Below are 26145 nucleotides of genomic sequence, written 5' to 3' on the forward strand. Positions count from 1 at the left end.
CCCCCAGGGAAAATCCCTCACTCTTGTGCACCCACTCAAGAACCTTCATTCTAGAGAGACTTCCAGAGGCACTTAGTCCAAGCTCCTGGCTCCAGGGCTTGTGCAGGTTTACCAGATGACCTGTCTGCTGCTGAGATTTCCCAGACATTTATCCAAGATCCTGCTGGGCTCAAGGTGATCTCCAGTGTCTTCCTTTCCTGGACCTCTCCCTCTTTCCTTCCTTCAGGCCACATAGCTCCAAGTCTCCCTGCTTCTCTGCCTCCCCTTGGATGGACTACAAATTTATATGGGTCACGGAAAAAAATAGTGGCCCTAATACTTTTCATGATAAGCAAAAACAGAAGTTGTGAGATCTCAGGGAATTTTCAGAAAGCTTTGGTGAAATGAAACACAAGATTTGGAACTGTACCTTCAGAAAGTCCCTTCTGTGGCTGGGGCCAGACTCACCTCTGGTGTGGGTCATAATTTCTCCCCCAACTCTGAGCAAGGACCAGAGGCACCTGCTGTGCCCTAACTCTGGCTGAGTCCTCACACACAGGAGTGTCCAGGCCGGGGTCGCCTACCAACCAGGCCTGGGAGGTGGGAGGCTCCAACACCTTGGCTCTCTCCAGTTCCCCGGCACCTGTCTCTACCATGTTCTTCTCTCTTGAAAGTCGCTGGTCAAGCCCACCCCTCTGTGACCTCGGTCTGCTCCTCAGTAACATGAGAGGTTTGTGTTACATCCTACATCCATGTCTTTAAAAGTTCACTCATCTGAATACCACATCACAGTGTTTCATTCCAAATGTATCATCTAACTTGATCTCTTTAATCTGAACTTCCCTACCTAAGTGTGTTTTAAGTGGACACTTTATATCATCGCTAGGAGTGAAACTGCTCTGAGTGTAAAGCTTCTTTCCCTTGCTGAGAACAGAGGGAAACAATAAACCCACTACAAACAAAATCATGTGCCTAAGCTCGGCCTGGATATTTCTGCCTCTCAGAGGGAGGCCACCTTCTCCACCTCTTCTCTTTGCCCGTCTTAAAATCATTTCTGATGTCACAAGTCATACATATCCCAAACTTGGGCAAACTAGGATTTGAAGCTCTCTGTGGTGCTCTTCAGGGCTATCATTGTAGTTATTTTTCTTTGTTTCTTTCCCCCTCTCTTTCCCAGTTGCTCTATCCACTTCCCTGCCATAATTATAACACACACAAAAACAATTCTCTGGTCTAAAAGTGCATTCTTAAAAAGAACTTTTTTTTTTTTCTTTTTTCCATAGTCAGCCCAAAGAACAAGGGGCCAGCATTGTGTTCGGGGAGAGATAAAGGGCTGTTTCACAATCCCCTCCCCCTGGGTCCACAGATACCATGGTGGTTCCTGACAGGAAATCCCCTTTGCCTCATGGAAAACCCACAGAAGGAAGCCGCACAGCTCCACTGAAGCTGGTCAGCCTCCACCCAGGACTGCACACGAGAAACAGGCCCACCATCTCTGGCCAGGCCCTGAAGCCCCTGGAGGCAAGCGCTACACCCACTCACAGGGACACGGAGCCCATGCGGAGACACACACACACACACACACAACCACGACCACCTCCCTCTGTGGCATCTTCACTGTATTCACCAGGCCCGAGGTGGTTTTGCCTCTTACAACCACTCGACAGGTAGCCTTAGAGGAAGAGGTCTCCTTTTCCCAAGCAAGGAAACCGCTGCCAAGAGGGTTTGCTCAAGAGGGAACTCGGGTGAGCTTTCTTAATTCAAACAAAAACACCTTGACCCTTCTTCTCATAGTCTGCCATGGTGTTCTTTCCCTTTGAGTTTATTCAGAGGTGGTGCCAAGATCAAGGTCAACATCAAGGCCACGCCCCCACCCCTCCTGTGATGGAGCCTCTGCTCCCTTTGCCTTCCCTCTTCACTGCTCTGCATGAGGCTCCACTCAGTGTATCTAGCCTAGTGCCTTCATGGACTCACCCAGCTCAGCCCTCCAAGGCCACTCAGGAAGCTGACCTGGGCACCCAGAGTGAGAAAGGAAAGAGAAAATCCACAGGAAGAGGAGAGTATGGGTGTGTTAAAGGTGCCAGCTCATCCCACCCCTCTGCAGCCACAGTGGGCCCAGGACTTTCTCTGTGATGGTGAGCTGGGCTCTGGTCTGTCCTGTCTCCCTTCCCCGAAGAGATGTGCCTGCCACCCTTTCCCTCTCCAACAGCCCCAGAGTACAACTGAGTCCAGGTACAGAGCTGGACCCTGCCCTGAGTCATGCCCCATCCTCCTGTGCCTCGGGTGGGCCCCTCGGGAGTCAAAGCCCTGAAGGACTCTGGGACTGACCGGAGCCCCTGGAGCTCTGGTTCATTCCTTGACATCAGGGACCTAACAGGAACCAGGAGGCCCAACCTCAAGACTCACCTGACTTAAAAGCAGTAAGTGGAGCCAGGCTCGGGATGAACCCCACGGTTAGACACCACCCTGGCTCTTGTTGGCCAAGCCTCAAGTCCAGTCCCCTCTGTGGCCTGGGAAATCTCTGTCCTTGCAGCAGGAGGGATCTTTAAGAAGCTCTCCTCCAACTGCTCCCAACTCTGTCTCTCACAAAGATCCCTTTTATTTCCCAAGAGTCTTTTGCCAGACCAACCACAACGATGTGTGACAATTTCTTTTCTTTATTTGTATTCATCAAGGACTGGAGAGGACACTGAGGACCTCACTGTGGTGATGATGCCCACAGGCTCTTGTGCGTCCTGCTTCCAGACTCTCATTTATAAGTAATTAGTGTTTCATTTTTATCCCCTTGTCCCGCTTCCCTACGACTGTCACAAAGGACCACACGCCGAGTGACTTAAAGCAACAGGCATCTGTTTCAAGGGTTCTGGAGGCCGGAGGTCTGAACCCATCATCCCTCCCCACCTTAGCTTAGGTGGTCAGCGGGCCTGTGGCCGCACTGGTCCAGTCTCTGCCTGCATCTTCACATGGCCTTCTCCCCTCTGCCTCTGGGTCTGTCCCTCTTCTCCTGTCTTTTCTTCCAAGAACAAGTCATTGGATTTAGGGCCCAGGGTAACTCCTCTCAAGATCCTTAACTTGATTACATCTCAGAAGACCTTCGTTCTAAATAAAATCACACTCGTGGGTTTTAGGAAGACTCTTTGGGGGGACACCATTCAACCCAGTGTACCATGGACTGTAAGTTCCACACAGAGACAGCACGGGTCTTGCTCGTTCTTATATCTTCCGTTCCTTAGCAATAATCAACCATTATTCACTGAGTGTGTAAATTCAACAATTCAACTCAAAGGCAAAGAAGTTTGAGCCTTTTCTCAGGTTGGGTGAGAGAAGTCTCTGCGATACTTTTTGATATGGTTTGGATATGGTCTGTGTCTCAAAGCACATGTGCTGGGGAAGATTTTCCCCCAATGTAATGGCATTGAGAGGTGATAGGACCTTCAAGCAGTGGGGCCCAGTTTAAGATAATGGTTCATGAGGGAGCCACTCTCAGAAGGGATTGATGTGCACTTCAAGGGAACAGCTTAGGTCTCTTGGATTAGCTTAGTTACTAAGAGAGTGGCTTGTCACAAAGTAAGTCCACCCTACGAGTTTAGTCTTTCCCACAGGCACAGCTCCCTCGGACACGCTTCCCCTATGACGCATCTGCCATGTTATCACACAGCATAACACCTCACCATAGTGGATTAATACCTGATCCTCCAAATCTATGAGCCAAAATAAATCTCTTTTCCTTATAAAGTACCCAGTGTCAGGAATTTCGTTATAGCAACACTAAATGGACTTAATTACTTTCTAAAATAAGGTCCATGGCTGTTTCTCTGGAAGTCAGTGTTTGTCTCTCCACCACTGTGACAAAGTACCTGAGAAAATTAACTTGAAGGTGGAAAGATTTATTTAGGCTCATGGTTTCAGTCTATAGTCACTTGGCTCAGTTGTTTCTGGGCCTATGGTGACTCAGAATGTTGTGACAGAGCACACGGCAGAGGAAAGCTGCTTACCTCATGGCAGCCAAGAAGCAAATGATGGAAAGGGTCCTGGGATAAAACCTAACCTCCAGGGGCACATGCTCAGTGAGTGACCTGCTTCCTCCTGCTAGGTCCCACCTCCTAAGGATCCACTACTCCCACTGGCCTAGTAAGCTATGAATCTGTAGTGGATTAATCCATTCATGAGATCAGAGCCCTCCTGACCCGTCACTCCAAAAGGCCCACCTCTGAACATTGTTGCACTGGGCACCAAGCTTTGGACCCATGAGATTTCGGGGGACATTAAGATCCAAACCATAGCACTTTAACCAGCAGAAACATAAAAATAGCAAAGTCGTTTTTGAAAGTACTCAACATGAACATCCATCCTGGTATCCCTGCCACCGTCATAAATAACAAGGAATGACAAGGCCTAGGGGTGGGACAGGTGTCATCAACCTTACCTGCACAAGAAGTCTGTGGGAATGGCAGGCCACCTGACCACATGACACAGCCAGCAGTCACATGGGCGTGCTGACGCTCGGGGTTGGCTGAGGAACACATGCCCTGGCCTTGCTTACTTCTTCCCTAACTTTTCATCCTAAATTTCATACAGTCACCTAATATGCCAGATCCAGTGTTCTCAGTCACTGGGATTGTTTGCAGCTGGACATCTTTGAATTTGAAATATTCACTTGGTTTGCATCAGGGCCTGAAAGCAGTGAGCTCCCGGGTGGAGGTCTTCTGCTGCGCCCTCCTCACATCCCAGCCCCATCCAGGTCTTTCCTCCCTTCTGATGCCCTCCTGTCCGAGGGCAATAACTCAGGGGGTGCTGTCAAAGCAATGTCAAAACTGCACAACTGATTCATCCTGAAAAACAATTAAAACCATCTCTTATACAAATAGGCAATCTTCATAAAGTTCCCCTGCAGACTTGAAACTGAGTAGAATTCCAGCTCTAAATGGCTTTTATAGGCATCTGAATATTCTCAAAGCTGATACGACTTCAGCCCTACTGAAAGTTACATAGTTTACCTAACACAAAATCTGCAGTGTTTGCAGTGTTTTATCTGTGACATACAACCTAAGGATTAAATGACATAATGTACGTGAAGGGAAAAAAAAACCCACAAATTGTAAAGCTCTGTGGGTTATATAAAGTTTGAAAATTTGTTTTTATGGGTTATTTACAGATTCTTTGCAAACTGTTTCCCATTCTTATCTATTGCCTGAATATTTTGTATTGCCTGGTTCAGGATATAAATTGTGGTACGCTGGGAAATGTTTAACAACCAATTTTCTTAGAGGAGAGAGGGGAAAAAAAAGCCCTGATTTATGACATTTGTTGATTTCTGTGGTGTAGATATTCCCGTCATGACCAATGTCATGCTACCAACATGATGTCTATGATTCCTTTGGTTTAATATGAAAGTCATTACAGTTGGGGAAAGATCCATGTAATGAGTCTCATGAGGCAGAAAGAGCCAGCTCTGACACACACCCCTAGAGGTAAATAAATGCACCTAAGTTATTCATAATTTAGGGGGTTTTGTTTTGTTTTTTCAGGGAGGTTTCTTATTAAATAATAGAAGTACATGTTTATCAAAGAAAAATTAGAAAACACACATAAACAAAGAAAATCCTTCATCATCTCACATCCTACAAAGGACTACTGTTTATATTTCAATGTGTAGTGTTCTATTTCATGCATTTCAAGCTTATATACACATTCAGAAAAAAATGCGATAGAATCCATATTGTTTTGTAAACAAAAACTATGCAGACTTTTATATGTTTCTGTAGGAACGAAATGCCATTGTAGCCCAAAGGCATCCATGAATCACAAAGTAGAAGGAAAATATCAAGAAATACTATATTGATTGCAAATGGGCAGTTGGCTTGGCTTTAAGAACCATGTAAAACTCATTACTTCCAGTAGAATGAGGATCTTTACACTCGTCTTTGGAAACAGCATTAGAATTAGAGAACCACTGAATCTCGGAAGAGGAATTGACACCAAAATCCATCCAACCCAACGTCCAGTGAGATGGCCTGAATCTCCTCTACCTGTTCCCTTCTGCCTACCCCAACGTCCCCAGGTCAGGGTGCACACGGGGCAGTTCTGCAGTTCAGCACTGTCCTCCGTTAGAGACCAGCCACTCAGCAGCTCCCACTTGGCCAAATTTCAGCCTTAGGGCCGCTGGAGCCAGTGAATCCTTTCCCAGGAAGGGACTCCTCCTCCAACTCAGCACCTGAACCCCCTCTGGGCCCACAGCTGCACAGCGGGTCTTCCCACCATTCCCATTTGCACAGGTTCCTTGAGAGGTGAGAGCCCAGAAACAGAAACAAAAGGCATCTGTATGCTGTGCATCCACCCTACAAAAAGGGATTTTTGGTGCTGGGATAAGTGAGCTGTTGGCACAGACAACATCCAGCTGTCACGAAGCTCAGGTTCTAGAGAGATGAGGGAGATGGAGAGAAACAAGAAAAACATCAGGGTGTTAGATGCTGTGCAGGGAGTTAGGTTGAGTCCTATGATAGAGTGTGGCAAGGTGACAGCTCTTATTGGAGGGTTTGGCCGACCTCCTGAGGGACTGCCATTTATGCTGAAATATGAGTGACAAGGAGGCAGGCAGAAAGAACAGCTAAAGCAAAGTCCCTGGGGCAGCAGGGGTCACCTCAGCCCCCTCTCCTTCCTGCACCCACAGCTTGCAGTCCTTGTCCTGCCTGGCTGCCTACCCTTCAGATCTTGGCGTCTCCCAACAGGACCAACCCAGCAGGGTGTGGTGGAGCCACTGATGTGGGCCCGCCCTGATAATCACTCAGGGAAAGAAGCACACCCTGTAGAGATCCTTTGGATACTTTTAAAAATAGAAATTTCAGAATGGGTTTTCAATGACATTAAAGAAAGAGGACTGGGTAGCCTTACAGACGTCCCAGCCCCTCCACAACAACACTTGCTGGATGCTCTTCTCAATGGCACGAGTTTGATTTCCAGAGAAGTTATCCAGAAATGGGGTGCTTTATAACCCCTAAATCTCCAGAGCACCCCATACTCTTCCCCGAGCCTGCAATACCCAATATCCCATTGGTTTCCAGAGCTATTGGATGCTAAGACCCAACTGAAATGGCCGGCAACTTCTGACCCTCTGGCAGAATCCGTCTGGTGTGGCCACAGCTCCCACAGTCCAGCCTTTGTGCTCTTCCCTGACCCTGTCAATCAGCTCCCCCAAGCAGAGCTCCTTTAGGGTAAGCACTTTCCCCAATCTCCAGGGCCAGTGCTCTTCCTGGTAAATAGTGGCTGAGGGAAGAAAAGAAATGAGGAGGAGGGGAAGGTGGAGGGGAAGGAAGGGAGGACGGTGAGCTCTCCACTCCCCGGCAGGGCCCAGCTCAGGAATGGGTCTTGTTTAATGCCTGCATATTTGAGAGCCTCCTTGTCGTATCTCTCCCTCCTGACTCCCCACCGGGCAGAAGCCTGCAGAATCTCAGAAATTCCCTTTCCCTGCTAAGGGTGTTGGGAGTGGGCGAAAGGTGTGAGGCTGGGCTTCAGGCCCTGTCTTGGGCCGGATGCACTGGGAGGGCAGCAGCCCTGGGCCTGCAGGGAGAGGGAAGGTGGGTTGGCCTCCTGACCACACCTCCTCCTCCTTCAACCAGTGCTGCCCCAACTCCCACCCTAGGCCTGCATAGTCAGGACTTCAGGGAAGTCCTGGGCTTGTCTTCTCTCCAAATTCTGGAGACAGGCCACAGGGCCCCTGGGGAGGTTCAGGGGTACACTCTGCCCTGTTCCTGTCAAAGGTTGAGCGCTTGGACAGCAGGCCCCTGAGGCTCTCAGTGGCTCCAGGATTCTGAGAACTGCGATGTGCTTTCACCATCTGACAAGGCAAGAGGCCAGATGTCCTAATATTGGCCCTCTCCACCCCTTAGGGCACCAACAATAGCCAATAGCAGTAACATCTGACCTGACCTGGGATGGATGGACCAGCACAGGGATGAGGCTCACCTGGCAGAGACTGGGTATCCTCAAGACAGCCTTTCTGCCTCCTCCAAAACTCCCTGAGGCTCCCTCTCAGGGCATTACAAGTCAGGCCCCGTTCCTAGAACTCATGCACTCAGCTCTCAGTTAGCCAGCAGGGTCCCGCAGACCCCACCTGCCCCTCTCTGTTCTTCACAGCCTCCAGCTCCCCCCACCCCCCCCACCTGAGGTCGTTATCTGCTCAGGCTTGATGGACAGTTTCCCCTCCCATACCCGCTCCATCTCCCTACACTACTCTGTCCGGCACACTGCTGCCAAAATCATCTTCCTAAAGCACCGACCTGACCACATATCTCCTCTGATTAAAGACCTTCTTATTTAATTTTCTGGAGAAAAAAAATTGTTCTAATAACAGCAAAACAGATCAAGTGCTTCTGCTTCTCCACAGACATCATCCTTAGCACTCTCTCATTTCCTCTCCCAACATTGAGACAGAAGTCACTCTGACCTCCCATTTTACAGTTGAGCAAACTGAGGCATGTGAGTGTGTCTGACATGTCCCAAGGTTACACCGTAGTAAATGACTTTGTTGGGGATTTAAGAATTCTGAGCTCCTTCGCCCAACCACGGAGGTCACCAATAAGGGTGCTCCAGCCTTAAAAAAAGGCCCTCACCAAGTTCCCTCACCAAGAATGTCCCTTCACCTGTTGAAAGTTTTCCCATCTCCAGTGCCCGGCTCCATGTCCTCTAAGTCTCCACCCTTCACTGAGCACTCTCCTAACCCTGGACTCTGTAAGGAGGCTCCTGCCACCCACTGTCTTCATAGGTGGCCATTTATATATACATGTCTCCTCTCCCTTAAAGGGCAGAGGTTGATGTGGTATCTCCAAGTCCTCTTGGACCTACAGTGAGGCAGGGCACCTAAGAAAGCACTTGTGGAAGGACTGAGTGTACCCAACTCCTAACGCCATGCAGTCATGGTCACAGGGCTCCACATGCAGGAAAACATGGCCTTTAGGAGCAGAGATTTGAAATCCATCACAGTCAAAGTTCACTGGGCAGTAAGGTCAGAGCTTTGAGATTAGTGAGCACCCCACACAAAGCATTTACAGGTGGCAAGGGGGCATTGGCTGGCAGGCCACCCACATAGCACCACTTGATCCCACAGGGAGCCCAACACACAGCCTTCCCACTGGTGGAGATCTGTGAGCTGAATGCTCACCCCTGGATTCTTCTCTTCCTGGGTGCCAACCTGCCCAGGGGTGCTGAGGAGCAGTTGGGTGTGGGAAGTGCCAGGTATTGTCATAGTTTCCAGGGACAAGTTAGAGCAGAAGTTTTTAATCTTGGTTTTCCAACCTTGACTGCAGGAGGGAAACTGCACTACCTGGGCCTCGGCCCACAGATGGCATTTTTCAAAAGCTCCTGGGTGTTTTCAATGTCAGCCAGTGTTGACAGTCACTAGCTTATAGCAAAATGGCAGGAGCCAGAGGGAAAGGCAGGGCTGAGATGGGAGGCAGGTGCCCATCCCCGGGGCTAGGGCACCTGAAGTGGGGGAAGAGAGGTACGCATCCCTGGAGACGTGAACAACGACAGATAAGCAAGAAGGAGCTTGCCCAAGGAGGCCTTTGGGCCCTTTTCCAGATTATCATCAAGCCAGAGAGAAGCCCAGGGAGGAGTGAGGTGAAGTCATCTGTGGGCTGGGCCAGGACTATAGGTGGATCCTGATTTCACAAATACTAGACTGGGAAAGGCCACATCTGCCCCCTCTAGAGGACAACTGAGTGCCATTCCAGTGCCTTATGGGTATGAAAGCCAAGTTTAGGATCTCCAAACTCAAAAACTAGACTCATTTTCAGAGAAAATGGAAAAGAATTGTCCAGGCTATTTCTGAAAATCTGAAATGGACAATACCGAGTAGGAATCTGCCCATTATGATTTTTTTTGGGGGGGTGGGGGTGGGGGGTGGTGAAGTGGCACCTCCTTTCTCAACTGAAAAATCTTAACTGGGCCTCTCCAGAAATCTTCACCATGGCTAATTTTAGGACTGTCAGCAAAAAAGTCTCTGCAAAAGAGTTCAATGTATATAAACTTCCTATTTTCGTGTCGCCCTGTTTACTTGGCTACTGGCCGGGAAGATACCAGCACTCCAGGTGCTGGGCACCCCCTTACTAGTTTTTCACAAACATATCCAGTATAGTACTTTGTAGAAATGTGCAAATAAGGCCTCTGGCCTTGAGCTGGGCTTCACAGAGATGTCTACATTTTTAAGATAAGTTACAATTGGGCTCCATGGTAACAGCTGGCAGGGGGAGGAAAGAAAGGGGAGAAGAAGCTCTCTTCTTCTCAGGTGTTGTCCTTGAAGAGTTAACTTGCCCAGAACAGTAAAAGAAAAAGCTGCTTTTATGTGAACCTCTGCAGACTGTGAACTTCCGAGCCCCTCCCCTTACACACTGGGTATAAAACTCTGAAACTCCCTGAACTCGGGGTTCAGGAATTAATTGATTACAGCAAAAGCTGTGCCCTCTGAACCTGGCTGCAGCCAAATAAAACTGTTTCCTGCTATCTTCAGTGCCTTGCCTCGTCTGTCCCTACAACAGTGTGGGAGAAGATAACCCACTATGGATCAGAAGCATTAGTCTGAGATCTTATAAACTGATTCAGACATAGTGTGATGTTTAAATCTTTGTCTGATTCATTGGGTTACATGCTGTAGAATCTCATTTCTACCAAAAGAAAATAAAGTTTTAGAATTTTAGGATCATAAGAGGACTGCTCTTTGTTCTTAGACAATAGGATATAAGGCAGAAGCCCTCTTCAGTCTCATCTTGGGTTTTCCCTCTTCTTGATGAGTACTCTGGCGTGAAAATTCCTTTTGCCTTGTAAACATCTTGGGAGTCATCCTTCCTGGGCTGGAGATAATGCCTGTGGATGAAGAAGTCTTGGGTCTCCTGCTGTCACAGTACATGTGCTAGAAGGGTTTTGTACTTGAAGAGTTTGTAATCTGGTTGTTTGAGTCAACTTTGTGTTGTTGTGATCAAAATACCTGACAAGAACAATTTAGAGGTGGGAAAGTGTATTTGGGGTTCACGGTTTGGGAGATTCAGTCCATAGACAGCTAACTCCATTGCTCTGGGCCCAGTACAAGTACATCATGTGGGAAAGACCAAGTGGGGGAAAGCAGTTCAGCTTATGCTGGGGTCAGAAAGCAGAGAGGGAGAGAGGGGGAAGGGGTCACATTGATGGAAGATGCACCCTTCCAAGGCAGGCCCCCAGTGACCCATCTCCTTCAGCCGTACTCCATCTGCTTACAGCTACCTCCCAGCCAGTCAATTCAAGTGAGGATGGATTGATCATGTTACAGCTCTCATAATCTAATCATTTCACCTCTGAATATTCCTACATCAATACAGGAGCTTTTGGGGTGGGGGAGGGACACTTCGTATCCAAGCTGTAACACTGGTCTAATCCTTTGATGGGTTTCATTTTCATATTTGGTATTCTGAGGAAGAAGACTAAGCCTTGTTCACCAGGAATTGTGATGCAGAAGGCACTTTGATAAGAACTGTGCAAAAAGTGAATTCACATTTCATCATTTGCTAGGAAAGGGCACATTGGGGGTGGGTCGGCTGTGTCAAGACCTGTTCTAGAAGGCTGTCAGGAAGAGGCAGGTGATATGCACCTGAAAAGACAGACTGGGTTACCAGGCCTTTCGGGAATGAATATAAGTTAGGATTTAAAAGATCCAGGGACAATCCAATGAAAATTGTGTGTTATTTAATATTTGGAGTTTAATATTTACCTAAAGTCAGTTTACTAATTAACATCATGGAAGTTTGGGGGAAATTTTGCTTGAATTGAATTAGTTTTGATTTCATCAAAGCTATTTCACCTATCAGTTCTGGGAGAGTCATCTGTTTCATGCTAAATGTCAGTTTCAGGGGTGATTCATGGTTCAGACACTGAGCACTTACCAAGGACTTAAAACACATGGAAAATATTCATTTGACTGAGCAAGTTAACACACCTGGGAATTAGGAGAAGTACAAAAGCAACAACTATACTGAAAATTTGTTAGTATAGAGAAACCTGCCTTATCTATAATTTATAAAATCCTTCACTTGGAAGACATATACAAAAGCTGAATCTTGAAATGAGTTACAAGGTCTCTCCTTCCCCCAAATCATAGACCCAAAGTATAAAACCAAAACAAAAAGCACCTCACTCTCTGTCAGGGTTATGCTGCAATGATTGGGTGAATTGACTGCAGCTACAATAATTTACTAAACTCAATGTAAAATTAAATGAGCTAAAAAAATTAAAATTGGGGTAAATAAAACTTCAGAGAGAAATTCAAAAATTATTTCAGTAGCTCCTCCACTATGAACTAATTTATTAAGTTCCTTTGGGAGTATTCTTGTTTTGTTTTTTGTTTGGGTGATTTTTGTTGTTGTTTTCGGTTTTTGTCTTTTGGTACATTGGGAAATAATAGAAGACTGACCGTTTGTGGAACTTGTCTTTTGGCAAATTGATTTTCAGAGAAGTGGCTTTCAGAGAATTGGGTTTCCCTGAATGACCTAAAGCAGCTTTGGGTTCTCAGATGCTTCATGCACGCGGGTCCCTTCTGGGGTTGTAAAGCCCTGGTCATGGAGTGCAGCCGGCTGCTGTCTTCAGAGGCCTTCAGGGCAGTCCACAGCCCACCCAGAAGCCATTCCTAGGTATTCTGCACAGGCTCTTGGGTGGAACTCAGATGACCAGCTGAAGATATCCCACCCTCCACCTGGACTCCCCCAGGGGACTGCGCGTGATGGGGGCTCCCAGTCTCTCTCGGGCTCTGCTGGGAACAGGAGGTGGTCCTTCTGAGCACATGAATTCCACTCCAGGTCCTTTTCAGCACCTCCCTGAGACCTGAAGAGAATCACTTCCTCTCCCCGGTCCTCAGATTCCCTTTTTGGTCTCCTGAGACAAGAGATAAAGAGAAGTTTCTGCTTAGCTGTTTTGTGGCCCCATGAAAGCCCTTCTGGGAAAGGGTCTGTCAGTGATAAACGAATGGCTTCCAAAGTCCTGTCTTTAATATCCTGTCTGCCCCAAACCCATCATTCACCTCCCTGGGCTGTCTGGGGGTGGGAGGGCCTTCATTCCTCTTCTTTGGTCAGGGTTTCTTAAAAATGGGGATGGTCTTCTGTCTGCCTGGCCGTTCCCCAAACTGCATCAGTACAGAACTTCCTGCCATAGTCTCACCCTCGTTCCCCGCCCCCTTGCCCCCTGGTGTGGCCTCACAGCCTTCCTGATACCAGGTGGGATGCAGGCCTTGACTCTGGAAACCCAGATATTTTTCCCAGGTAACGCTCCATGTGCTGATAGGGACAGAGACCTGGAACTCAGTCCAGGATCCTCTCTCCTTCGCCCACACCCTTGGCAGTGCTACACAATTAAGAGATTTGTCAGGAACACCCACACCAGTGCTGAGCACACTAGGTGTCAGAATCTGCCCCGGGGGCCATGTGTGGAATCCCAGAGGCAGATGGCTACTCTGGGGATCACTCTGCGGCACACTGGGCTTTGAGTTGTCTCTAATGAGGTGCAGACATGGTGCCAGGTGCTGCCTTCATGGTGTCTGGTGGCTCAGGTGTCAGCATGTCATCTTCCAGGTAAGAAAACTGAGACTCAGAGAGGTGAAGGTATGTGCTCATGGTCACATTGATAACAAGTGGCCATTGAGAATTTACGGACTTCCCTGGCTCATTCCAAAGGCCATGGTGAATTGACTGCCACTAAAATGGACGCCACCACTTAGTGGGATATTAAGTGACCACTAAAAGCAATGATGTGCATCTCTACTATTTTTATAAGAAAAGGTATCCATAGATTATGGAACCATCTGTGTGATACCATGTCATGTCTGGGAAGGGAAAAGTACCTACAAGGAGGTGGATGGGATTGGTTAGAGACAAAAGAAAAAGGCAGGATACATTCCAAAATATTTCCCAGTGGGTGAGCATGTTAGCTCTCCTGGTGAGCTGGCCCTCCTGCTCTCCCTACCTTGGCCTAAGAACCACTGGTTTAACACAGTTAGAAGAAGATAAATGTGCCATCATGGATCATTTGAATTAAAATTTCTCTCAAGCAAAAACAGAAAAAAAAACTCATTTCACAGAGGATGAAGCAGAAGCCCAGGCTTGTTAAATGACAAGCTGCCTGTTGGTCTCATGTTCACAGCCACACACAATACCCTACGCCAAGTTCAAAGAGTGGGCCTGCTCACAGTCAGTTTGCCTGTGGCAGCCACTGGCAGACCTCAGTGTTCCTTCTCCATCATCCCTCCTCTCCCTAACTCCTCTCTGGGATGCACTCTTCAGACGGAAGCTCTAGAAGCAATGTCGAGCCTCCCAAGGCCAGGAGGTCTGGAGTCCTCGGAGGACAGCAGAGACCTGCTCTCAGCCTTGGAAACACCTCAGCTTGGGATTTCTGCCCTTTTCATCTAACTGGCAAGTGGTCCCCACCTCCAGGGCCACTCCCCACACTTTTCCCATCACAGGGCCCTGATTTCTGGACACTTCCTGACGAGCTGGCTTTCATTCATGCAAAGTGGGTCTCATCTTCAGGACCCACCTTTTAAAAATATCTATAGCATCCTGTATTTCAGGTATAGGACACATGTACACAAAGACACAGAGACACATGCATATACATACACAGACACAGAGACATGTGCATAAACAAAGAGGTAGGTACACACACACACATATCCGCACAGACCACACACAGATTTTCCCTTTATTGCAGACACACACAGAGACACAAATACATGCAGACACAAATGTATAGAGACGCACCCCATCTTTTTATTTGAGGTTAAAACCCAACAGGCTGTGGGCAGGGACATTATCCTTCCTTCATGGGCATAGGTGGTGCTGCCCACCCTGATCTCCGACTCTGGCCTGGTCCTCACCCAGCAGCTCAGGCAGTCCCTAGGGCCATGACACCTGTTTCCTCCATCCTCCCCACCCCCATAGAGCCACCCACCTTTCCCTTTTCTGGTGGTATCAGGGGAGGTAAGAGGTGGACCATGGGGCTTACTCAAACCAGTATTCCCACCAGGTCCAAGTGAAAAGAGGGACTGAGCCTCAAAAGTATCTCAAATACACTGTTTGTGTCCCTTGGACTGTCTACTTTACAATCAGACACCAAGCACACAGCTGGACTTGTCATTTCTTTTATTTAAACCATTGTGACAGCCCTGTGAGGTAGGGAACACCCATTCCACAGCAGGGAGAGGGGGAGGGACCAGTCCAAAGAGGTACCTTCTGCCCAGGGTCTCAGCGGCAGAGAGGAGCTCGTGAGCAGTCCCGGAGAGAGCACAGCATCCAGACCAAGGACAGCACAGTCTTCCTCATGGATGAGGAATTTCCCATCTACCAACCCAGATTTTCCCTTTATTGCACCACAAAAAGCAGAGGCCCAGAGAAGGCAGAGAAGCCGGTGGGCCAGAATCAGTCCGACAGGGTGAGGCCCGCACCCTGGGAGCCTTACTTCTGGGTGAGGATCTGCACAAACTCCTCATAGTTCACCTGCCCATCCTTGTCCACATCAGCCTCGCGGATCATGGCATCCAGCTCCTCCTGCGAAAGCTGCTCCCCCATCTGGGCCATGGCCTGCTTGAGCTCCTCCACACTGATGTGGCCGTCACCGTTGATGTCAAAGGCACGGAAGGCGGCCCTCAGGTCTTCCTCACTGCCCCAGGCCTTCATCTTTTTGGCCACCACTGCCAGGAACTCTTGGAAGCTGATAACACCATCTTTATCTGTGTCTACCATGGCGATGAGCGCCTTCAGCTCGGCCTCCGATAATTTCTTGCCCAGCATCTGCATCACTTCACCCAGCTCCTGGACATTGATGTTACCATCCCCATCCTTGTCGAACCTGGTGAAGGCCTCCTTGTACTCTGCCACCTGCTCTTGAGACAGCTCCTCAGCCATGTCTGTGACCCTGCACCTCTCAAAGCTTCTGAGTTTGCTGACAACCTGTTGCTCCCAGGAATCGTGGTTCTGAGTTCAGAGCAGCCACTGGGCTCTGAGGCAGTGTCTGTCAGAGGGCAGAGCTGCAGGACAGCCTTGCCTCAGAGTGGGAATCCCCTCCTTTTCTGCAACTGGAGCAGAGGGAGGAGAAAGGCTCCCCACCCTCCACCTGTCCTCAGGCAAGATCCTCCTCCCAGGGAGGGACAGACCTGCTATAGACAAGAAATGCAGGAACTGGAGTGGGAGGGCCCATGGGAAGAGTTGGGTGGGAAGCAGCATGGAATTGCAGGCCTAGTGACCTCTCCTGGCCCTGATGGCAGGCCACCCTACTGCAAGGACACCTGCTCAGAGCACAGTTCCCTTGCAACTGATACTCACAGAGACCCGTATCCATGGGTTCAGGACAGCTTCCCCAATTTTGCAGAGACTTAGGGTAGAGAGGGGAAGGGCTGTGCAGGAAGCCTACTTCAGGAGCACAGCTGTCCCCAGGAGGAGAGCTGCTCTCCTCTCTGCTCTTTCCCTAGGGGCTGGTAGAGGGGTCTGTGGGAGAAATGAGTCTCCATGGGTAAAACTTTGGGCTCCATCAAGCTCCCAGGCCAGGGCAGGCAACAGGTCTAGAGCAACAGATGAGTTCTCTTCACTTTGGGAAGTTTTTCGCTTCCAGGAAGCAAGGAGCCATGTTCCATTCAGAACCACAGCTGATGCTAAGCTGTTGCTTATCAAATGAACATGTGAAGTGTAATTTCAGAGGCAGGGCAAAGGCTTTTATATCCCCCTGCCAGGAGAGCCCTCCAGCTCAGTGATTCCTTCAGTTCTCTTCCATTGCTAAGTCCAAGGTCCTCTGTGTGGATACCCTTGGAGGAGAGTGGCTGTGGCCCATTCACAGGAGGATGATACCAGGAGGCTGGAGTCTTGACAGAGTCGCCTGGAGACTGGTTGACCATAGAAGGCCAGCCCAGCTGATGCTGTGGGGCAGGAGGAAACAGAACAGGCGCTACAGTGTGAACTTGGCCTGCCTCTGGTTTCGCTGAGCATCAGCACTAAGTGTGGTTACTTATCGGGGACCCCAGAGCCCTCCATCTGATTTACCCTCTGAAAAAAAGCTCATCCCTGCCCACTGCCTAGAACAGCAAGGTTTAGACCAAGAGCTCAGCCTTTAGTGGGCCATCCTCAGGTCCTTCCTGTGGTGGGATCCCTGCTTCTGAGGGGAGGTTTGTCATGGAGTTCCCACAGTGACTTTCTAAAGGAAGTTTCCTCTTGATCTCTATGGATTCTCATCCCCCCTCCCATAAGGAATAAATTCCTTTACTCTCCTCCTGCAAAACTTACAAAATCCCTTTCTCTGGTTCACCCAATCATTTAGAGCATTCTCTCCTTCCCTTAGGTGCAGCCCCGTCCGCTTGGCATGCCACCCCCAGAGTCCAGGGGGGACAGAGAGAGACAGAGAGAGAGAGAGAAATAGAAATGTTGCAGTTGTTCAACTCCTTTTTTTTTTTTTTTGTACTAGGATTTTATTTAGAGACAGGTCTCACTAAGTTTCTTAGGGCCTCGCTAAGTTGCTGGGACTGACTTTGAACTTGTGATCCTCCAACCTCAGCCTCCCGAGGCTCTGGGATTACAGCTGGGCACAGTGTCCCCAATCCTTTTAATATTTATTTTTTAGTTTTTGGTGGACACAACATCTTTTGTTTGTATGTGGTACTGAGGATCGAACCCGGGCCGCACACATGCCAGCGAGCGCGCTACTGCTTGAGCCACATCCCCAGCCCCAACTCCTTTTATAAAGAGTTCTTGAACAAGGATTGCTATCTCATCTCTACTGGAATAGTGCTGAGGACTCAGTATACATTAAGCAACCAATTTCTCAATAAAACTGGCAACCAGTTTCAGGTGGAGACATCATTCCAGCCTGGAGACCAGAACAGGGAAGCATCCTGCTGGGTAAAGACACAGGAAGGGTGGAACTCTTAATAACTAGATTCAACCCAGCTCTTTTATTTATTTTTTTAAAGAATATTTGAAGATATCCATCTGTATTTGAAATTTCCTTTTCTTCTTCTCTTGTTAGCAGGACCCATGATTAAAATCCAAATGCTTCATAATTATGGTCTTATTATTATTCCCTGGCTGTTAAACAAATTTTGCAAATAGAAGACTCGAGTTCCTGGTTCCAGGTCGGTCACTGATGTGGAAACTTCCATCTCGATATCTTTACCTATTAACTAGGATGATACACCCACCATATCTAATGAGAGTACTTATGATCAAAGTTTAAAGTTCAGAACCACAGAAGGTGTCATTATTCTGTGATGAACCTATATGTTCAAGGACAAGCTGGCTCACCTTTGATGTAAACCTCAGGAAGATATCCACTTCAAGAGGGAGTATACTCTCAATTCTATTTTCATACCTTTGTTGCTTGACCTAAAAAAACAAGACTTGTCCCCCTGAGGTTGTTGGGGGTGTCATTCCATGCACAGCAGGGGCTTCATTCAGAAAAGCATCCGGCTGATATCCACCATGGGACAGGAAGGTGATCATTCTTACTGACTCTCATATTCTAGATGAAGAGATGGAGCTACCAGAAAGAAAAGTCCTGTGACTTCTGAATGTCTTCTGCATCCTTGGTCTGCCATGTTTGGATCCTGCTTCCTCTGCAAGGCTATGCTTTCTCTTTTGAGAGCAGATATAAACACTGAAGTGGTTTCTTTACTCTTTCTCACCCAAACTCTTGCCTCAGTTAGTGAGCAGTCAGTAACGTGGGCTCAGCCTCCAAGGATGGGACCCACTCTCCCCTCCTCTTTGGGTCAGTCATCCATGTGTCACCTACACTACAGAGCTTGATACTAGGGGTCAAAGTAGGTGTTAGAAAAGGGGACAACACTGCCTTTGTGGCCAAAATCTGGATAAGCTTGTGCAAGCCCTTTTCTTTGGCTGTTTTAATGTGCAGCAGCCCAGACACAGAGCCCATTCCAGCTGTGTGTAAAAGAGGTAGTAGAAACCTAAGGATGACATAGTTTCATGGGTTCCTTCCCAGCTCAAGTGCATTCACTAGGCTGTGCTTCCTGAGAGGCTCCCTGTGTGATAAAAGGAAGGGATACAGTTCATGCAGTGAGGATCTCAAGGCGAGGGGGACCTGGCACTTGCTCCCTGTCCCCTTGGGGCTACTTGAGAGGCAAACTCAAGCAGATCCATCCATCCCCAGCCATGGTGGCCATGGCCCTGGGCCATGTGTGAGGGACACCAGGGAGGTGCTAAGGGCCCAGAAGAACCACAGCTGAGTGGGAAAGGCAGCACCTGGAACCAGGTGAGAAAGGAGAAGGTTGTGGGGTTGGAGGAAAGAGCAGGGTGTAGGAAGGCCTGAGCCTCTTCACTGAGTGCCGGAGGTGGATTCTCTTCTTCAAGACGTGTACCCTCTGCTGCCCCTCACATGCCATTCCCTGGTGAAGATACAGACTCTGCCCAGAGAGAATGACAGTGGCGCTGGAGGAGAAGGTGCCCCTTCAATTAAGAGGGCTGAAGACCTCTGAGGGAATTGGAGGAAGGATGGAAACCTCTCCAATACTGCTGGAGCTCCCAGGGCAGGAAGGGGAGCATTTGTGGCCTAGGGGACTGCCCTATGCAATAGCTGTGTGCACTCATGTGTACCTGCACATGTGGATATGTGCTTGTGTGTGTGCGAGTGTATAGGTGTGTTTTATGTGACACCTATGTAGGTGCACATTTATGTATGTATGTGTGCACTGTGCATGAGTGTGCATATATGCATGTGTTATATATATATATCTATGTGTATGTGGTTACATGTGTCCTATGTGTCTATGTGTGTGCACTGGGTGGGGCGTGCGTATGTGTGCATGTGTTTAAGTGTGCGGCTGTGCACACAGGTGTTGGGAGGAGGCAAGTGGGATGGTTGTCATTTTGTTCAGATGTTTGGGCTAAACGACTAAAGTCAAGTCCTGCTTTCACATGAGCTTGGCCCCAAGAACAAATACACTCTCCAGTGTCCCATTATTATTTGGCTTCTGTGGGTGAAACACTCCTAAGAAACCCGTTGAACAGGTCTTGGCTCCTGTGACTTGCAGGAACCTGATTTCACCCTCGCACCTGAGCAGAGTCTGTGGTATTGGCACAGCCTGGCTCCCCACAGGGAAGTGAAGAGAGGTCTGTGTGAAGTCACTGCACCTCTCCAGGGCGTGAACCATGGGAGAGAACTCCTGGGACCAGCTTCACGAGCTCGTGGCCATCAGGATTTTCCTCGGCACAGGACAGCAGAAAGGGTAGATGACCGTGGTGTACCGTCAAGAGGGCAGCTCCCAGCCCCCTCCCCCACAGCCCCTCAATGCAGCACAGTGTCCCCTATAGCAGCAAGAGCATGTGGTTCAGTAGCAATGTGGGGTCAAGTCCTGCCTCCCCCGTTGTCCTCCCTGTGCACCCTGGGCAAGGTGCTTCCTGGCCCCATCCCTGCCTCATAGGGTCACCGCAGGGATCAAAGAGCTGCCAGGGAGGATTAGCTCAGGGCCTGGCTGCAGTGATATAGGAGCATCACTATCACCTGTCACCCAGTTATCCTGCACCAACTTTCTGCTAGGTCCATGTTAGGCTTCCATCTCCTCTGGGCCGTCCTCCTCCTGGACAAAAGATAAATATCCTCCCAGCAGGCCAGGGTGGCCATTGGATGGGCTGAGAACGTCTCCAGCAGAGGTAAGAAGTGCTGATTTCATGGACACTAAGGACAGCGTTGGCAGAGCTCCTGCTAGTGCCCACCACAGAGTGCTCCATGAATGTCGAACAGATTGGACAGATGGACACAGTTAACAGGAAATGCTCACGTGGTAAGGACTCAGAAGTTGCAGGTCACTGTTCCATCGCAGACCCCTGTCCAACCAACAGGGTGATTCTTGAGCTACAAAGTATAAAGTCACACCAGGGGCCCCTAGGAAATGGCAGAGGCCCTCCTCTCACGGAGCGGGTCTGTGCTTTCTCAGGTGAAGGGAGCCTTGGGGCTGATGAGGGCTGCTATTTATCCAGTGCCCACAGTCTGCCTGGACTTGTCGTGTTCATTGGTGAGAGCAGTCCTTCCCCACTCTCACCATCGTTGACACACCTGGGAACTTGGCAGGACACACTGCTCCATGTCCCAGACCCAGGGCCTACTCATCAGTCCTCACACACACTCAGGCCCTACTCATCCAGCACTTTCTGTGAGAAGTGTTTGAGCGAGGCACGTTTCCAGAAAACTGAAGCACAAGAACTGACCACCCTGGATGGAAATCCTCCCAAGGTGGATTGCATGTTTCCTTCCCCACCATTCAGAACAAATGAGATGGAGTGTCACTCTTGTGGTGGAAGGTGATCGACACGGCCCTCGGTTCTGCCGTCCCACAGCACTGGGCACACTGTGCATTGTCAGGCATGCTCAAGGAAGTCCTGATCTTCTCTGATTTTTCTAGGTGATTGTCCCCCTGTCCCTCTCCCATGGATCTTACCTCAGTGTGCCTAGTGTTCCTGTTCAATTCACAACTGCTAGGGCAGAACCTAAGGCAGAACCCAAAGTTTCCAGGATAAAAGAGATCAAGCAAGCTTGGAAATCAGCAACTTTCATCTAAAAACAGTAATAAATCAATTGATCTGAGTGTGGTACTGGGGCTGCCGATGAGACAGGAAGTGGTTCAGGACTGTGTGCTTTTTTTCCCCCATATTTTTATTGATACATTACAGTTGTACATATGGTGGGATTTGTTATTACCTATTCGTACATGTGCACAATATGACAATATAAGGTGGCCAGTATCATTCCCCAGTATTTCCCTCCTCCCTCTTCAACTCCCTCGCCTTAGGACGCTATTCTGAAGCCTGGAAATTTCCATGAGTTTGCACACTGAATAAAGAGGGATTATCATTATCACACCCGTTGCTGGGACACACATATATAAAAATCCTTTGGGGTAGTTGAGATCTAAATGACTAAAGGCAAGTAGATGAATGCCAGAAATATATTTCAATAATTCTAGAAGCTCAGAGTAAACAAAAGAAAAGGTAGACAAATCATGTACAGTTGATTTTCCTCATTTGTGGGTTCTGCCTTTAACCAACTGCAGATAGAAGTTGTTTTTAAAAATTGTGTCTGTCCTGAACATGTACAGACTTTTCCTTGACATTATTCCCTAAACATCATGGGATAGCAACTATTTACATAGCCTTTATCATGTATTATACATTGTAAATAATCCAGAGATGAAGTATACACCAGGGTTGGATGTGTAGGTCATAGGCAAATACTATTTTATATAAGGGATTTGGGCATCCTTGGATTTTGATATCCTGGGGTGAGGGTCCTGGAACCAATTCCCTGTAGATGCTAAGGCCAATTTGGTGCCCATTATTGTTTCCTGGGAAATATTTAGGATATCTGGAAGTTCTATTTATGTTAGCTATTCTTGGCCTGCTGAAGGAGCAAAGCACAGACTGCCTGGGACTACACAGGCATGTGGGAAGTGGTCTAGTCCCCAGTCCCTTCACAGGGCAGTTAAACCCGCACACTGTGTGTCCCACTCCCTGGACCTGGAACTCATGTGCATGGCTTAGAGAAATACTCACTTCCAGGTGTGCCATGCCAACATGGGATGGCACTACATTGGCCTTGTTGCCGTCTGATGTGACGTCATTGAGACTTGGTTAGGATGAGGCAGTATGTGAGGGGGCATTCATAGGCGGAGAAGGCCTCCGAGATAAGGCATTTTTCAAAAAAAGCACAAGTCAAAAATAGTTCAGTTAAATCAGGGAGCTGGCAGGCGCCTTTCCCCTCAGGGTTGCCCACGGCAGAACTCATAGGACCTCCATAAGGGGAGCATTTCCCAAGGTCTGCTCTTCTATTTCTAGGCCAACCCCAGGGAAAGATTCTTCTGAATCTCCAGCTGTTCAAACACAAGGAATGAAAACAGGACCTGTCCTGGATAACAGAAGAGGGTGAGCGGGAGGTGACCAAGAAGCTAAGTTCCCTTGGCCTTGCCAAGCCTAGGTCCAAAGGAGACCCTCAACCTACAGTCAGAATACTCATTGTAAGCTGGCTGCAATTTACTAATTTGGGGCCTTTGGAGAAATGACAGTTCCCTGAGCTTTAGTTTCTGTCAACTGTAAAAGAGACCAGTAATCCCTTTCCCGTATACAGTAGGGGGCCCTTGTGAGAATCAAGTGGAAAAGTGCTGTGAAACGGTTGGCAGCCCGTAGCGCACCACACAAAGGTGAAGGTTTGACTTGGCCATTTTCATGTTCATCCCAACCCTTTAGACTTTCCTTCCTCCCAGCAGGAGCTAAGGGGTGCTGGGCCAGCTGACCGTCCAAGAAACCAACGACAGCTTAGAGGCTTCACAGATTTGTCAGCCCTCTCCTGGGCTTTTTATAACACAAATGGTACAAAACAAGGAGCAGTGCTCATGGGTCTGAATGGAGCCAGGAAAGTGAGAAAGACCTCAATGTGTGTGATAAGAAAGATAAGTTTAAAACTGTAGGACCCAGGGGGCAGGGCTGGCATAGACAATGTGTCTTTCCCCAGTGGCACTTGCTCTCCTCAGTGTTTGTCCTTGGGGACACTAGCCTGGGAGAAACAGAAAGGGCATCGGCTTCAGTAAGTGGGAGCAGTGAGACCTAGGAAGACAGCATCTTCTCCCTGAGGCCCGAGAAGAACTCGGTACCCACCCCAAGAGAGGACTCGGTAATTCCCCTAGGGAGAAGCATTGAGTCCTGATGAGTCCCCAGCTCAGTGCCCCTCATCAGGAGGGCTCTCCATGCACCAGTTCCAGGACAGGTGGACTTGTACACGCCCTTCCCGCCACCTGTTTGGGCACTGTTTCCACAGCAAACCTGTTCTGCAGGAGCCCAGCCCATCCAGCAGGGATGCCATGCTTCCTCCTGGGGTGTCTCTGTGGCGCTCAGGCCAGGGCAGGTCCAGGCACAGTCAGCCCTGGGTGGAGCTGTGTTTATGGTGGGAGAGATGGGCCGCCCCACAGAGGGGAAGAAGAGGACACTATATACCAGCCAAGAGACAGGAAGTGAGGTTTGTCAGCAGGTCTGGCCATCTGTCTGTAGTTGAATGAAGTTGGGTCAAGATGGGTCCCAACAAGTGGGCAATTAGCCACCAGGCCAGAGCCTGTAACTGCTTGGGGGACTGAGAGCAGGAAGATCACACCCCCGCAAAACACCCACCACCTCCAGACTTGAGTCCTCCCCCTCCTGCCTTCCCCACACTGCTCCTCTGCACCCTCTCCTCCCTGTCCTCTCCCAGCAGATGGAACTGAAACATCTCCCCCATCTCCAAGCCTTCCTTTCCTAGCCCACGTCCAGATGCAAGCAGCACCACAAGCAGCCCCATCCCCCTTTTGGTTGGTCCCTCCCTGCCTCCATCACCCATGGCATTTAGTTTATTGCGTCCTGGGATAGAATCTTTGTGGACTGCCTGCCTTCCTGACCAGGCTTGAGAATAGGCACATGTGTTCCTCACATGCTGGGAAGTACCCACAAAGGTGTCCCTGATGGATGGGCACTCTCCCTGCAACCCATTCTATCAGTGAGGGCTGGTCTTGGCACACATGGCCCTCCCAGGGCTCTAGTAACCAGTTAACCAGGTCATTGCAGAGCCTCCCCTTTGCCAAGCTGCGGCAGCCTCAGGGTTTGGGTGCCCTTGAACTGTGTGGAGTCAATACAGGGGCTCCCAGCTCAGCAGCAAGGACAATGGATAGCAAACTGGCACTCTTTCTTCCAAGTGACCGGTGCTGGTCCAGTTGTGAGGAGACCATCGGCCCCTTCTGTGGTCTTTGGATTTTCTGACTGTGCAATGAGTGAGTTGAAGAGAAGGACTATGCTTCCAGGTGGACAGTCCCTCATTTCACATGGACTTACTTAACGTCCACTTGTTAACGGCTCTTTTCTCCCATTCCAGCGGCCAGTTTCAGGATGGTAGTCATGGTTAACCCCATTTCAAAGACTGAGAAACTGAGGAACAGAAAGAAACCCTCTGGGGAAGCTGGAATTAAAATACACGTGTCAGGACTTACTTGGTACTTGTCACATACAGACCACCCTGTGGATATGCCTTCATGACCAGACATCCAACTGCTCTTTGGATCCCCTCTTTCCACCCACAACCCCTTCTGGTTTCCAGCCAGAGTTGACCACCAGTATCTTGAGTTGCTTTAACATCCTACTTCCAAAGATGACAGGCCTTTCCCACATATTTTTTTCAGGATTTTCTTAAATGTCTCCATTATGGAATAAATGTTTAATTATAAAAGACATGGACCCATTGGACATTTTTATTATCTACCACTAAAATTTTCCCCAACCACGACATATCACTTTCTTACAAACCCAAATGTACTTCACCCCTAGCTTTAATTTCTCTTCTCATTCTCTCTCTCTCTCTCTCTCTCTCTCTCTCTCTCTCTCTCTCTCTCTCTCTCTCTCTCTCTCTCTTTCTCTCTCTAATGGGCTCTAGCTCTGTGCCTGTGCCCCCTTCTCTTAATTCAGTCTTTCAGAAGTCGTTTGTTTCTGTGGCCTGACAATCTGAAGTCTCCCTGGCATGGCTGGCCACGTCCCCTCTCCTCTCCCCACATGGTGAAGCTCTCGAGCCCTCTCTGTGTCCCCATGGCTGGCCTTCCCTGTCTTTCCCACAGCCTCATCCAGCCACCTGTGAGTTTCTCTTTTGTCTTCCTGCTTTCTTCTTTGGGGAAGTTGCTCTTCCCTGTTCTGAAGCTTCGCATCTGCTTTAACTAGGTCATGTAAAGAAGTGATGGTGGATCTTTGTACTTTTTCCCCGAAGTCTCCTAGTCATAGGTCCTCTCTGTGCTTTATATGACATGGCCCCTGGTATTCATGGCACCTTTGGCAGGAACATTTCTGGAAACCTTTTGCACCAGGGTTCAACAGTGTCAGCAACCACCACCTACTCCTCTGATTAAATGTCCATCCCAGCCTGACAACACCTCATTGCCTGGATTCCACTGGTGTCCCATTTACCTGTGTGCCAGATGCTGTGCTAAGGGCTTCATGCATGATCTCATTGTGTCCTCACCATTTGTCCCTATTTCATAGATGAAGCAACCAAGGCTCAGCGATGCCACTAAAACTAGTTCATGATAGAGCCGGGACTTTGAATCTAGATTTGCCTTATTCCAAAACCCAATATGCTATCCACAGCATTGCAGACCTTATTCCTTAT

The 26145-nt window shown here is 48.8% G+C and overlaps 1 protein-coding gene across 1 annotated transcript; it reads right to left on the bottom strand.

The window, feature by feature from the left end:
- Positions 1 to 15150: 15150 nt before the first annotated feature.
- Positions 15151 to 16013, bottom strand: LOC101976794 (calmodulin). The gene has a single exon (XM_005320313.4). It carries the CDS (start codon positions 15888 to 15890, stop codon positions 15441 to 15443), a length of 450 nt encoding a protein of 149 aa, XP_005320370.1. The 5' UTR covers positions 15891 to 16013; the 3' UTR covers positions 15151 to 15440.
- Positions 16014 to 26145: the final 10132 nt, after the last annotated feature.

The sequence above is a fragment of the Ictidomys tridecemlineatus genome, chromosome 10 (genome assembly GCF_052094955.1).
Source record: "Ictidomys tridecemlineatus isolate mIctTri1 chromosome 10, mIctTri1.hap1, whole genome shotgun sequence".
NCBI classification, from domain to species: domain Eukaryota; kingdom Metazoa; phylum Chordata; class Mammalia; order Rodentia; family Sciuridae; genus Ictidomys; species Ictidomys tridecemlineatus.